The following is a 13,521-nucleotide window of genomic DNA, read 5'->3' on the forward strand; positions in this document are numbered from 1 at the left end:
CCTCTGGGACACTTGCTTTTCTAAGGGGGGTGAGAGATTGAACAATCTAGGAGAAAGGGTCTGGAGGGCGGGGAGCCCTGTAGACATGGGGACACCTGAGGCCTCCTGTGAGGTGTAATTAGACCCCTCTGAGCTGCCAGACACAGCATCTGCGGTCCTAACCCTGGGCGTGTTCTTCTACCTCCCGGGCCCCTTCCCAGCCCCTTTACATAAGGCCCCTGAAGGCTGGGCCTCCGGTCAGGCCTGAGGCCATGGCCTTCACAGACCTGCTGGATGCCCTGGGCGGCGTGGGCCGCTTCCAGCTCGTCTACACAGCCCTGCTGCTGCTGCCCTGCAGCCTGCTGGCCTGCCACAACTTCCTGCAGAACTTCACGGCTGCCGTGCCCCGCCACCATTGCCTTGGCCCTGCCGGACATACCGCAGGCACCACCAACGACTCCGAGGCCTGGCTGAGGGCCACCATACCCTTGGACCAGCTTGGGGCTCCCGAGCAATGCCGGCGCTTCACGGAGCCTCAGTGGGCTCTCTTGAGCCCCAACACCTCAGTGCATGGGGCAGCCACAGAGAGCTGCAAGGACGGCTGGGTCTATGACCACAGCGTTTTCCCATCCACCATCGTGACGGAGGTCCGTGGGGCCGGGGTGGCGTGGGGAGCTGCTGCCCGAGGCCCAGGCTGAAGTGTCCCTCTCTCCCCTGCAGTGGAATCTGGTGTGTGAAGCCCGCACCCTCCGCGACCTGGCTCAGTCCATCTACATGGCTGGGGTGCTGGTGGGCGCCGCTGTGTTTGGCAGCCTTGCGGACAGGTGAGCTTTTGGGGCCGAGGTCACAGCCAACCAGCCCAGGCTGCAACCCCCCCAGCCTCTTCATTCATTTTTCTTTATTAATGTTTATTCATGTGTTTGCAGATTAATAATCATATAAGACATTCACGTTATTCAAAATTCCAGAAGGCATGAGAGTTTGCAGGGAAGCGTCCGTCTCCCACTGCTACCCGCCTCCAGTAGCTTCTGGGGGCGGCTTGGTTCGCATGTACCTCACTAGAGACATTTCACACAGCGCCAGCAAAGGCGTGTATACGCTGCGTCCCCGCTCTTCCTCCACGGCCACAGCCACGCCTGGTTCCGCGCCTGGCTTTTCCTCCCCTCAGGGCGCGTGTTCCTTCAGAAAGTGCTTCCCGTCCCCCTGCTGTCCTGCTGTCCCACTGTAGGGAGGAGTCAGAACCGACTATAAGGCCCCAACGATAGGCTGCGGTCCCTCTAGAGAGACGCCCAGAGGATGAGTGGTTCTGCCATGGAGGGGTGGCTTCGGGTGGCAGTGGGGCAGGAGAGCTTTGTCTCACCCTCCTTTGACAATCCCTGTGGGGGACCCTAACGCTGTGCCCACGGCCGGCTCAGGCTGGGCCGCAAGGGCCCGCTGGTCTGGTCTTACCTGCAGCTGGCAGTGTCGGGGGCGGCCGCAGCGTACTTCAGCTCCTTCAGTGCCTACTGCGTCTTCCGGTTCCTGATGGGCATGACCTTCTCGGGCATCATCCTCAACTCCCTCTCTCTGGGTGAGTCCAGCCGAGGAGGGGCTGGGAGGGGGGTCGTGGAAGGTGGCAGGGCAGCCCCATCATCAATTGTACCTGTTTCCTTGTGTGGGTTTCTCACCCCGTGACCTCAGCTCAGAACCTCCCAGCGGGGTCATGACAGGCCTGGGCCCTCAGTGGGGCCCCGCCAGCAGCGAGCCGTGGGCCCTGGGGTGTGACTTGCCATCAGTAAGCTGAGGGGGTTGCTTTTATTTTCTGTGTGAATCAGTCAACAACCACTACTTACTAAACACCTACTGTGTGCCAGGCTCTCAGTGTGGGGACACAGAAGTGAGGTGAGACACAGCGGTCCCCAGGGCTACAGGCAACCCTGAGATGATGTGAATCCAAAAAGGGTGGGGTTCACCCGGGCTGCACAGGTGGGGGCTCCACATCAGTTCGTTGTGGCTGCCTCGTAAGAGGGTGTTGTGACTTACTTACCAGCCTCTCGGGATGCACACTTAGGTTGTTTCCAAGCTTCGCTATTTACAAAGAAACCAGGTAATTAAGAATCATGATATTTTCTTTTCTATCAGCTGTTTACATCTGTTTGTTTCGTTGGTTAGTTGGTTGGTTTTCTATTGATTTGCGAGAACTTTTCCAATTTCAGGGAAATTCACCCTTTATCTGTTGAGTTACATTTTTTTCTTTGTCTTTTCTGTTTTTATGACATTACTTATGATAAGGTGTGTTTTTTTGGTTTTTTTTTTAAATGCAGACGCTTCTTATTTTTATGAAGTCAAGTTTATTGCTTCGAGGTTTCATGACATTCTTAGAAAAGCCTTTCCTGACTCGAAGATTAAAAAAAACACCCTATCACAATGTCTTCTAATACGTTTGTGGTTTTGTTGTTTAATTTGGGTCTTTGGTCCATCTGGAATTTCCCTGAGTATAAGGAGTGAGGTCAGGGGTCCTTTCTCTGTGCCTCTGGGGGTCTCTGAGATAATTAACCTCAAGGGACCACAGTCACTACAGAGGGGCTGGGAGAACTGCCCCTGGGTGGAGAGTCCTCTGAGCCTGCTGTGTTTTCCCGCAGTTGTGGAGTGGATGCCCACCCGGGGCCGGACCGTGGCAGGCGTCCTGCTGGGGTTCTCCTTCACCCTGGGCCAGCTCATCCTGGCCGGTGTGGCCTACCTGATCCGCCCCTGGCGGTGGCTGCAGTTCGCCGTCTCTGTTCCTTTCCTCATCTTTTCCCTCTATTCTTGGTGCGTCCTGAGCAGAATGGGTGGGGGAGGGTGCACCTGTGTGGCCGACCTGTCCCTCTAGGAGGCTGGGGGTGTGCAGTGACTGGGATTTGCTATGAGTGGTAGGGATACAAAGGAGGGTGGGGCTCGTGGGGCCACAGGCTCCCAAGTATGTGTGTGGCTATGGGGAAGCCCTGGAAAAATGCTTGACCTTAGCATGGGGTTCCAGAACAATCTGAGTGCTTTTGCCTTTATGAACTCCATTGTGTCTCACGACCACCTCCTGGCACTTTATAGGAAGGGACCTGAGGCACAGTCAAGGGAGGGTCCATGATTTATTCAAGGCCACACACAGGGATCAGATCCAGATTCAAAACCGGATCTGTCCAAGTCCCAGGTCCCAAGTAGTCTCTAAGTGCCCTCAGTGATTCCCTGTCTGATGTGTTGCAAAAAAGGGAAGCTGGCGTGTCCCCCAGTCTTCCCGATTCTGCAGATGGCAGGACGTTTCACCTTCGTTAAGGTCTGAAAGAGGGCGAGCGACGGTGTGTTTGGGTTTGGGGAATGGAGTGAGTTCCACTCAGCCTGGGTCAGTCTCGATGTTCTCTTGGTCCCAGGTGGCTGCCGGAGTCATCCCGGTGGCTCCTCCTCCACGGCAGGTCCCAGCTGGCGGTGCAGAACCTGCGGAAGGTGGCGGCGCTGAACGGCAGGAGGGAGGAAGGGGAAAGGCTGACCCAGGAGGTAGGCGGGTGGGCGGAAGGAGGGCAGGGACAGGTTCAGCCTTGCTGGCGGCCTCGAGATGTGCTGGGGTTTAGCAGATCCCGGGCTCACCCGCCATCCAGGTGAAGAGGCTGGGACTGAACAGCGGGAAGAGTTCCTGTGAGGCAGAGGTGTTGAACCAGCGAGTGGCTGTGTGATTGGGGTAGAAATGCCAGCTGCTCTGTTATCAGACTCTGTCTGTGCAATGGGGAAACAACCCCATTCACACTGACATCCAGCCAAAATGTAAATAAAATAATAAAATATTAAAGCAGAGATCATAAAGTAAAATTATTGAAGAATTAATAAAAGTACCATTTATTACATATGCTTATGATAAGATAGTTGCCATTTATTATAAATAAGTACCATTTATTGAGCCCCGTGCTAGGCACTCTGCTAAGGACTTTACATACATGATCTTACTTAATGTCTCACTTTTGCTTTTGAGAAAACCGACTGTGGCCCTCCTCTCCTGGATGAAGGGATCCCCAGCAGGGAAGTAGGGTCTCAGATCCCTCTCTTCCCCTGACCGAGCTTTCTTTGCCCAGGTGGTGAGCTCCTACATCCAGAGTGAGTTTACAAGTGCCCGCACCTCCAACTCGGTCTTGGACCTCTTCCGAACCCTGGCCATCCGCAAGGTCACCTGCTGTCTCATGCTGGTCTGGTAGGTGACGGGCTCATGCCCAAGACTTTGACCCAAGGTACAGATACAACTTTTGTCCCCACTCACTAATTCTTAAATCCACTTAATACAATGAGCAGGTGAGCCTAGTGAATTTAATCCTGCTCTGAACCCTTTCTCCAGGGTCCTCTGGCCCTCTGCTGGGTGCTAAGATGTGGCCATGGATGAGACATCCATGCTGACCTAGGGACTCCGCATCTGGGCAGTGGGTCTCACCTGGGTGGGGGCACATACTGGAAGCATCTGGTAGCTTGTCTCGGAACGCACCATGTCTCATTCTGATATGCCCTTGCGGCTCTCCAAGGGATTCTGGGACGTGTCCCACTCTGGAAAAGCACTCATGGGTCCAGAAGGAGACAGGAAAACAATAATTTCCACAAGGTATGACAAGTGTCCCAGCCACAGTTCTCCTGATTGGGGCTGTTGAGGGCTTCATGCAGGGGGCGACATTTGGGTGCGTTTTAAAAGACGGTTAATAGAGATTGCCAGGTGAACAGAAAGAAATTCCTTCCTAACAGGTACACAGATAGGCATGAAGGTGTGAAGTGGATACAAACACAAAGGCAACCCCCTAGCTGTTAGCACAGACTAGAAGCTAGAGAATCCCAAGGGAAGGGGCTGACTTTTTTTTAAATTCCATTTGCTTGACCAGATGTCCTGGACATTAAAATAATAGGAGCTGATATTTCTGAAGCATGGACTGCAGGCTACACACTCCCTGTGCTCTGGAGCAGACCCAGGCACTGTCTTTAGTGGTAGCCAGCTGGGCTCAGGTAGACCAGCCTCCTGTGCCTGTTTCCTACTTATGCACCTGCCCCTAAGGCCCCTAAGGACTAAAAGTTGACAGGTGAACCCACACCTGGCCCCCAGAAGTATTCAGGGAAAGAGCTTGTTCTCTTATTTAAGTTTGGGGCTGTCCCCTGTGTGCTGGAAATGTGGGATTGTGCCGCACTCTGGACCTTCCCAAGCAGGACTGACTGCTCTGTCGCCTCTCCCAGGTTCTCCAACTCCATGGCTTACTACGGCCTGGCCATGGACCTGCAGAAGTTTGGGCTCAGCGTCTACCTGGTACAGGTCCTGTTCGGGGTCATAGACATCCCGGCCATGCTGGTGGCCACCACCACCATGGTTCACGTGGGCCGCCGAGCCACAGTGGCCTCCTTCCTCATCCTGGCTGGGCTTGTGGTGATTGCCAACATATTTGTGCCAGAAGGTGAGCCACGGCTTCTGCATTACTGCCTGGGAGTCTCCGGGGTCTGGGGTCTGGTGGGCAACAAATACAAGGGAACCAGGTTGAGGGACATTCTTCTGGATCTGGAAAGAAAATGACTGTCGATCAGTATGGTTTTATTAAGCACTCAGTGCCCAGTACCATGCGTCATGGTAAATGCCCTCAAAGCACTTACCATCTGGGCAGGGATGTTAGGCTGATGCATAAAGTCAACCAAAGTGCCGGCTGGTGTGTGGTCGCCTGGAGCCTGGCCAGGCAGCGTTTCAGGGGCTGAGAAGTTCAAGTTTGAACCTCAGCTGCTGGCCCTGGAACAGTGATTTGCAAACCTGCCTGTAACTATTGCCACCTGGAGACCTTTGAAAACTCCCAGTGCCCAGGGGCTCCAGGCCAGTGCAGTTAGTCTCAGGAGTGGGACCCAACCCTTAGGATTTAAAAAACTGTCCAGTGATTCCAGCAAGAAGCCAGGGTTGAGTATCACAGTCCAGAGTGTGTGCTAAGCCAAGGGCTCGCTGTGACAACCACGGCCTTGGGGAGGTTGTCTGACTTCTCTGTGCTTCAGTTCCTCTCTATGAAATGGGTAGATTATTACTATTGGTATTTTGACAAATTTCTTCCAATCTTTTCTACTGTTTATTGATTTCATATTTTATATAATCAAGATGCTATTATATACATATATGTGCACACAATAATATAAAAAGGATTACTACACATGTGTACGTGTGTGTATCATATATAATGTACCCTTTTTCTCATTTTTGTTACATTGAAATATGCTTTTCCATGTTTTAACACAAACATGCTTTTCCATGTTAGTACGAATGTTTCATGACCCTGATTTTATATTGCTATATAATGTTCCATCTAGCTTGGTGTTTTTCAACCCTGGCTTCAGATTAGACTGTCCTGGGGACTTTAAAAAAATTACCCAAACTTGAGCCTAGCCCCAGGAGGCTTTGGTATAATAGAGATGGGCAGGGCCCAGGGGTGGGTATTTGATAAAATGTCCTCTCCCAGTTGCAGTGCAGCTGGAGCTGCCACCCAAGGACGTGCCGTGATTTCCCTGCCCGTTGCCTCATGTTGGACATGGACACTGGGGCTGTGCTCTTTTTCATTTTCCTTTTTATTTTTTTTAATCCTCACCAAGGATGTTTTTTCCATCGCTTTTGAGAGAGAGTGAAAGGGAGACAGAGAGATAGAAACATAGATGTTAGAGAGACTCATCGATTGGTTGCCTCCTGCTCACACACCGACTGGAGCAGGGGATGGCCTACAACCGAGGCACATGCCCTTGGTCGGAATCGAACTCAGGACCCTCCAGTCCGCGGGCCGATGCTCTAACCACTGAGCCAGACTGGCCAGGGCGGGGGCTGTGCTGTTTAAAACCAGCAGCATGACACGCATATTAATAACGGTAGTAACAGCAGACATTAGTGAGCGCTGAGCACCTTGCACTCATGACATCATGTCAACTGAATGACCAGCCTGTGAGCAGGTGCTGGTGTTTTCCTCATTTTATAGATGAGGGGGACTGGGAGGCTCAGAGAGGTCAAGCAACAGTGTCCAACGTCACCTATCTGGGTCAGAGCTGGGGTTTGAACCCAATCCTAACTCCAAAGCTTGTTCTGGCGTCCCAGCAGGGCTTGGTGACAGATGCAAATAAGGGAAGAAGGAAGCAGAGGTCAGAGAAGGGCAGTGTGGGGACTCTGGGTCCCAGGTGGGGACATGAGGTGGTGGAAACCCCGGTTCACCCCCTCTAGGTTCTGGGCCGCCTGCCCTCCTCGGCTGTGCCCACCACTCACCCTAAGCCTCCCTGTCTCCTCCCCCATCCCCCCCCCCATGCCCCCCACCCCTGCCACTATCCCTGCTCCCTGCTCCCTTTGGGCTCTGAGCCACCCTCCCACAGCTCTATCCGCCCCGCAGATATGCAAACCCTGCGCACGGCCCAGGCAGCGCTGGGCAAAGGCTGCCTGGCCAGCTCCTTCATCTGCGTGTACTTGTTCACGGGAGAGCTGTACCCCACGGAGATCAGGTGGGTCTGTAGGGGGAGGCAGAGGAGCTCCTGCCCCAAACTGGAAGCCCCTGGCACTCCAGGTTGACACCTGCTGGGCTTGCTGAGGCAGGTCTCACCTTTCTGCTCTGCCCCCCTGGCATTCCCTGCCCTCTGGGGGTCCAGGCCACGGCCACTGACCTGTCCATACTCCTCGGACAGGCAGATGGGGATGGGCTTCGTCTCGATCAACGCCCGCCTCGGGGGTCTGGCTGCGCCCCTGGTCACCGCAGTCGGGGAGTTCAGTGCCATCCTGGCGCCTGTGGCCTTTGGGGCCACCTCCATCCTGGCCGGGCTGGCTGTCTGCTTCCTGGCTGAGACCCGCAACACACCCCTGGTGGAGACCATTGAGATGATGGAGAGGAGGTGAGGGGCCTCTGGGCACAGCCAGGTGGGGGCGACCAAACAGGCTGTGATGTCCACGAAACAACACAGGGGCAGAGTGTCCTGTGGCTGCTGCTGAAACGTGGCGGCTGAGTGAGAGCAGGGCACCGCCAGGCCTACCTCCTCCATCGGGGAGGCCTCGCTTTCACAGGACAGACCCGACGAATGGTGCAATAGAAATGAGAGCCAGCCGCAGAGCAGGAGCAGGGAGGTGAGCCGGTGCAAAGCCTGGCGGAGGGGTGGGGGTGACTCAGCTTCCGGCCAACAGAACAGGGGACCCCGTCAATGACTTTTTCTTCCCAGTTCCTTGGGGAAAGTGGAGCTCTCTTAGCAAGTAGTACTACAGACATTTCTCTCGTGGGTTTCCTTAGAGGTGACTGAGCTAGCTGACAGCATTGCCCATAACAATGTTTCTAAAATAAGTGCCAGAGGCTTCTAGAAGCATTTCTCAGCAACAGTGGGCTCAATGAAGACCCTCAGTTTTGGGGACAGTGGAGACATGTCTTGTGCGTGGCACAAACACACCCTTGAACGTTAGGCCCGTATCCCCTGCCCCTCACCGCCTCCCTTCTACTTTCTGTGTCATTTTTTGTGTGCCTCTTAATTTCCACAGAGCCAAAGGCCTTTCGGAGAAGGGCGCAGGAGGGAGGAGTGAAGGCATTTCTCTTCAGCAGCTGGGGGCTTCTCCCCTCACGGAGACCGTCTAAGGTGTCAGAGCCCAGCACGTACTGGCAGCACCTTGGCCGGTGTCCAGGCTTCCTGGTGCTGACCGGGGATGAGATTGGCCAAGGACCCTGGTGGCTCTGCCAGCCCATGTCAAAGAGCCGCCTGCAAGCCAGGGAGGAACAAGACCAGTAGCCACTGATGTCACAAACGTACAGAAAGTCAGGAGAAGCCATGCCCCGGGACCGAAGGAGGGACTTTTCCTTTCCTATCTCCAACTCTGCCCCTTAAAACCTCTCTGTTCATTCTTGTTCCCCCTGAAAACTGCATCTTTGCAGGGTTAAGGTGACATTTCTGTCCCAGGGTGCCCCTGAAACAGCCCCGCCCACTTGCCCTTGGGGGGCTTGGAGAACTCACCGTGCTCCATGTAAGAGCTTTGCTCTCTCCTGCCTTATGGGATCGGAGCTCTCTCCCCTGTGTGACACCTCCTCGAGGGCAAATGTCTCCGTGCCAGAGCCTTCTTGCCCCTGCAGTGGGCCTCACAGATGGTACCGCTCAGTACATAGTGGGTGAATAAATGATGAGGCTGATCTCGGGCAGCCAAGAGGGACCTCTACCCATTGTCGCGTCCTTTGCAGAAGACATACAGAGGGGTGGCTCCCTGGTATGGCACAGCGACCTTCTGACCTCAGATCCGTTTCCAGCCCAGATGTTGGATGTGTGCCTGCACGCCTGACCTTGACCTTCACCAAAATTCAGATTAGATTCATGAGGGATTCAAATGCTGGCCCATCGGGGGGCCTTGGGCAGTTTCCTTGTCTAACCCCTTCCTCCTGGAGTTGTAAGGGAATCAAATAAGATAAATGCTCAGTTCCCTACAGTCCAAGGAAAAGCACAATCTAGGAAAGAAGTAGGACTGTCACAGTTTGGGCAGGAAACACCGCAACCTGCCGTTTCGCCAAGGTCTGTCTTTCAGCAGCTTAGCCCTTGGAACAGAGCTCGGGTGAAACTGCCCTGGAAGCTGCCCCTGGCCTGCATGCAGCGAGCCTCAGTCCCTCCCGCAGATGTAGCCTCTCTCAGCAATCCCGTACCTGAGCTCTCCTTCTGAATTGTTCCCGACTCACAGCTCTCAGCAGATCAGTGAAGTTGAAAGCAGAGGGCTGTGGGGCCTGGTCATACAGTAAGATTCACTTTCGGAGTCACCTCTCAGGGAGCACTCCCTGACCTCCCCTTCATAACAACACCTGCCAACAACTACTCGATCCACTTTCTAACATTATTTGGGTTTTGACAAATATTTTAAAGTTGTTTGGGGTTACAGTGTTCTGAATCTGGAATCTAGATTTAGTCTGTACTGTTCAATGCGACTGCTATTGGCCACCTGTGGTTACTGAGATTGAAATTGAAATTAATTTAAGTAACATTTAAAAGTCAGTTCCTTAGTTTCACTAGCCACATACCAGGGCTCACTGGCCACATGTGGCTAGCAGCTACTGTATGGTATGGGCAGCCCAGATCTAGAACATCTCCACCATCACCCTGCTCTAGAAGCTTCCTCTCCAGTCATCTCTGAGCACACGATCATCACCGCTGGGATATTAGTGTCCAATTGTTGAAGAAGCCCCAGGCATAAAACCTCCTTCATTTGCAAGGGAACGCCTCTTGCAATGAATCTTGATTACTTTTAAAAAATAAGGAAATGTATGAAGAATATGACTTTTCTGGGGTGATTTCCTACTACTTTTAGATGGAAGTCTAGAGCAGTTCTGAGTAAGAAAGGATGACTACACAAAATTTAAAAAAATAAGGAAAAACCCCACCAAAACCACAGCTTAAATAATGCTACCATTGTTATCTCTTCGGGACAGACTTTCATCAGCTGGCAGGCCCCAGGGCCACTTCTCTCTTCAGCAGGCACTCAGGAGCAGCCCAAGGTCAGTTGTCATAGTCCACACCCAGCCCTACCTGGAGAGAGAACCCAGCCCAGTCTCCTGGTTCCCCAGGCAGGGCGTTTTCTGGCACACCCTTCCGCTCCCCTAGGCCAGCGGTGGGTCTCAGGACTTGGTGAGGTTTTAATATAGACCCATGGAGCAGAAATGGAGCAGCTGAGAAGCCCAAGTGAAGCGGAGGGCAGCCGGCTCATGTGGTCCTGGCCCAGTGCTGGCTTCAAGCAAAGGGCCCCTCTGCCATTAGCCGGGAATGGCTGTGAACACCCGGCTTCACGCACCGGACCCCACGCTCAGCAAGGCCCCACATTTTGTTCAATGCGCTGCTACCATCCTGAAATTCTTAATCATTTTGAACAGGGAGACCTCATTTTCATTTTGCACTGGGCCTCTCCAATTAGGAAGCTGGGCTTGTCTGCACACAGTGAGTGGGGAGAGCCCAGCTTGGGTTGCAGAGCCACCCCGGGAACTCAGGCATTTAGGGGTAAATGCTTGCTTGTTGCAGATACATCACTATTCAGAGAAACCGATGACACATAACAAAAATTTCTGTGTAGTCACTTTCTTTTACCTTAATGTTGACAGTTTATTCTCTTCCCAAACTTTTGCCTAACTTGATGTAAACAGGTAAAAACTAAGAACTGACAGATTCCTTAATGTCCATTTGAAGCAAAAGTTTCAATGTTTGAAAGTAAATCCAATCAGCAAACTTGTAATAATTTTTCATTCAACATGCCAAACGAGATAGTGTTCTTTATCAGAAAGCCATACCACATGCAATACATTTTTTTAAAAAAGGTTTTAAAATTGATTTTTAGAGAGAAAGGGAGAGAGAGAGAGAGAAACCCACACGCTTGGCTTTCCCTTCAGTGAGTGCTAAAGAGAGAAGCAGGGTCCATCTTGCATGTTCACATGATCCATGGAGACCCACTCAGCTCCCACCATGTCGCCTATAAGGACAAGATAAACAGCAAAAACTAGCGCTGTTTCCACCCTGGTTCTGGAAGGACAGTTAACACCACAACTGAAAGAATGTCTAGATGCTAAGAACCGTCCACGTGGAGAACAGGGCTGCGAAAGTGAGGGAAAGCACGACTGATGTCATTTCCACCTTTTTCCTTTCGTACACAGTACTGCCCGAAGAAACAAGTCCCCTTTTCTTCCTAAATTCCCACAGTAGAGAGTGCTTAATTCTATTAAAACATGCAAGGGGGGCCGGCCCGCGTGGCTCAGCGGTTGAACGTCGACCTACGATCGAGGATCGATTCCCAGTCAGGGCACATGGCCGGGTTGCGGGCTCGGTCCCCAGCAGGGCGTGCAGGAGGCAGCCGATCAATGACTCTCTCATCATTGATATTTCTATCTCTCGCTCTCCCTCTCCCTTCCTCTCTCTGAAATCAATAAAGATATATTAAAAATTAAAATTAAAAAACAACAACAAAAAAACAACATTGAAGGGAACTGACCATAATCCAGGGCCACCTAACCCATACACCACCTTGAGTGAACTTGAGAAAGGTGCCCCCTCCAGGCAGAAGCAGCTCCCTGGCACCCAGCTCAGAGAGTGAATGGTTGCTTTGTGCAAGTTAGAAAGATTCCCCCTCACCCCATCTCCACCCCCGGAGATACAGCTTCCCGGCAGGCTGCAGGGCTTGGCCAGCAGGCGTGGGCTTGATGTCAGCACCCTATCCCTACCCGTTTGGCCAAGCACCCTTGCTCAGCCAGCAGCCTGTACAACCGCGCTCAGGGGTTCTGCTTAATCACTAACCGTTCAGCTGCTCTACCACACGAGGAAAGCAATTTGCCTGCCTAATTCCTATCACGGGCAATGTACTGAATCTAAAAGCTGTTGGGGAGGATTTCCAGAATGATTCAAAGAGGAACAGGCAAAGATTTGGAAAAGCCTCTCTTACCCCCTTTCCTCTTACTCGAAATATGAATGCGATGGCTGAAATTCCAGAGGCCACTGTGGACTCTGAGGTGACCTTAAGGCTAAGTCGAGGACAGTGGAGCAGAAAAGATGGAAGGACCCAGTCTCAGATGAAGGTGATCAGTCCCGGCTGCTAAGATCTGGAATTATTTTATCTGACAGAGAAATAAACTTCTATTCTGTCCACGCCACTGTGATTCTGAGATTTGGCTGTATGTTTCAGATATAAAACCTATTTGATATACTACTATAATCAAAACATTAGTATATTGACACAGAAAAGGCAACAAATAAATCAGTAGAACAGAATTTAAAAATCCAGAAATACACTCAAGTATTTATGGAGACTTCATATATGAAAAGATGACTGTTCAGTGTTTTACTTACTAAGTGTAACTGATATGTGGGCTATTTGTCTGGAAGAAAAAACTAAATCGTCCCTTGTATCATAAAGGAAATTAATTCCAGGTAGATGAGAGATCTAAATTTAAATGTAAAGAAATTAAATTAATAACAGAAAATTTATTGGAATATTTACATAAGCTTAGGTTGGGGAGACCTTTACTAAGAAAGCAGAAAACCAAAAAGCCATAAAGGAAAAGAGAGACATAAAAATTGTAAAACTCTGGTAGGAAAAAACCCACAAAGTTAAAGGGCAGGTTGGGGAAAATACGTGTGCAACCCACCTGCTAATGGTATTGTCTATGGCAGGGTCTGCCAACATTTTCTATAAAGGGCCAGCTAGCAAGTATTTGAGGCTCAAGGTCCACACATCATAAAATAATATTCTTCTTTTGATTTTTTTTCTGCCATTTGAAAATGTAAAAACTATTCCTAGCTTGCCAGCGGAACGGTTGACTTGACATCTGGCCTATGATCTACAAAGGGCTCCCAAACCTAACGTCCCAAACTAAGTCATTTGTCACCTTTCCACTCCTTTTCTACCAAAATGCTCCAGATCCAGAAGAAAGACCTATCACTGTGGCTGGGACCAAGGTATAACTATGATAACCAGGGCGCCAGGTTCTCTGACGAAGCCGCCAACGTGGTGCCCAGATGACGGGGCTGAGAAGGGACCACACGCCTTCCTCTCCCGGGTAGGACACGGGATGTTTGGGACATTTGAGG

The 13,521-nt window shown here is 51.6% G+C and overlaps 1 protein-coding gene across 2 annotated transcripts; it reads left to right on the forward strand.

The window, feature by feature from the left end:
• The first annotated feature begins 112 nt into the window (after window positions 1-112).
• LOC107533574 (solute carrier family 22 member 20) lies at window positions 113-8,600 on the forward strand. 2 transcript variants are annotated; one of them, XM_087822414.1, is made up of 11 exons: window positions 113-626; window positions 700-803; window positions 1,245-1,250; window positions 1,395-1,549; window positions 2,601-2,769; window positions 3,363-3,486; window positions 4,056-4,171; window positions 5,188-5,402; window positions 7,344-7,452; window positions 7,633-7,836; window positions 8,468-8,600. In XM_087822414.1, exons 1-11 carry the CDS (start codon window positions 252-254, stop codon window positions 8,559-8,561), a joined length of 1,671 nt encoding a protein of 556 aa, XP_087678540.1. In that variant the 5' UTR covers window positions 113-251; the 3' UTR covers window positions 8,562-8,600. The 2 variants fall into 2 exon arrangements, with proteins under 2 accessions (XP_087678540.1, XP_016063803.2); XM_016208317.2 differs by lacking the exon at window positions 1,245-1,250.
• Window positions 8,601-13,521: the final 4,921 nt, after the last annotated feature.

This window comes from Miniopterus natalensis, chromosome 11 (assembly GCF_054644295.1).
Source record: "Miniopterus natalensis isolate mMinNat1 chromosome 11, mMinNat1.hap1, whole genome shotgun sequence".
NCBI classification, from domain to species: Eukaryota; Metazoa; Chordata; class Mammalia; order Chiroptera; family Miniopteridae; genus Miniopterus; species Miniopterus natalensis.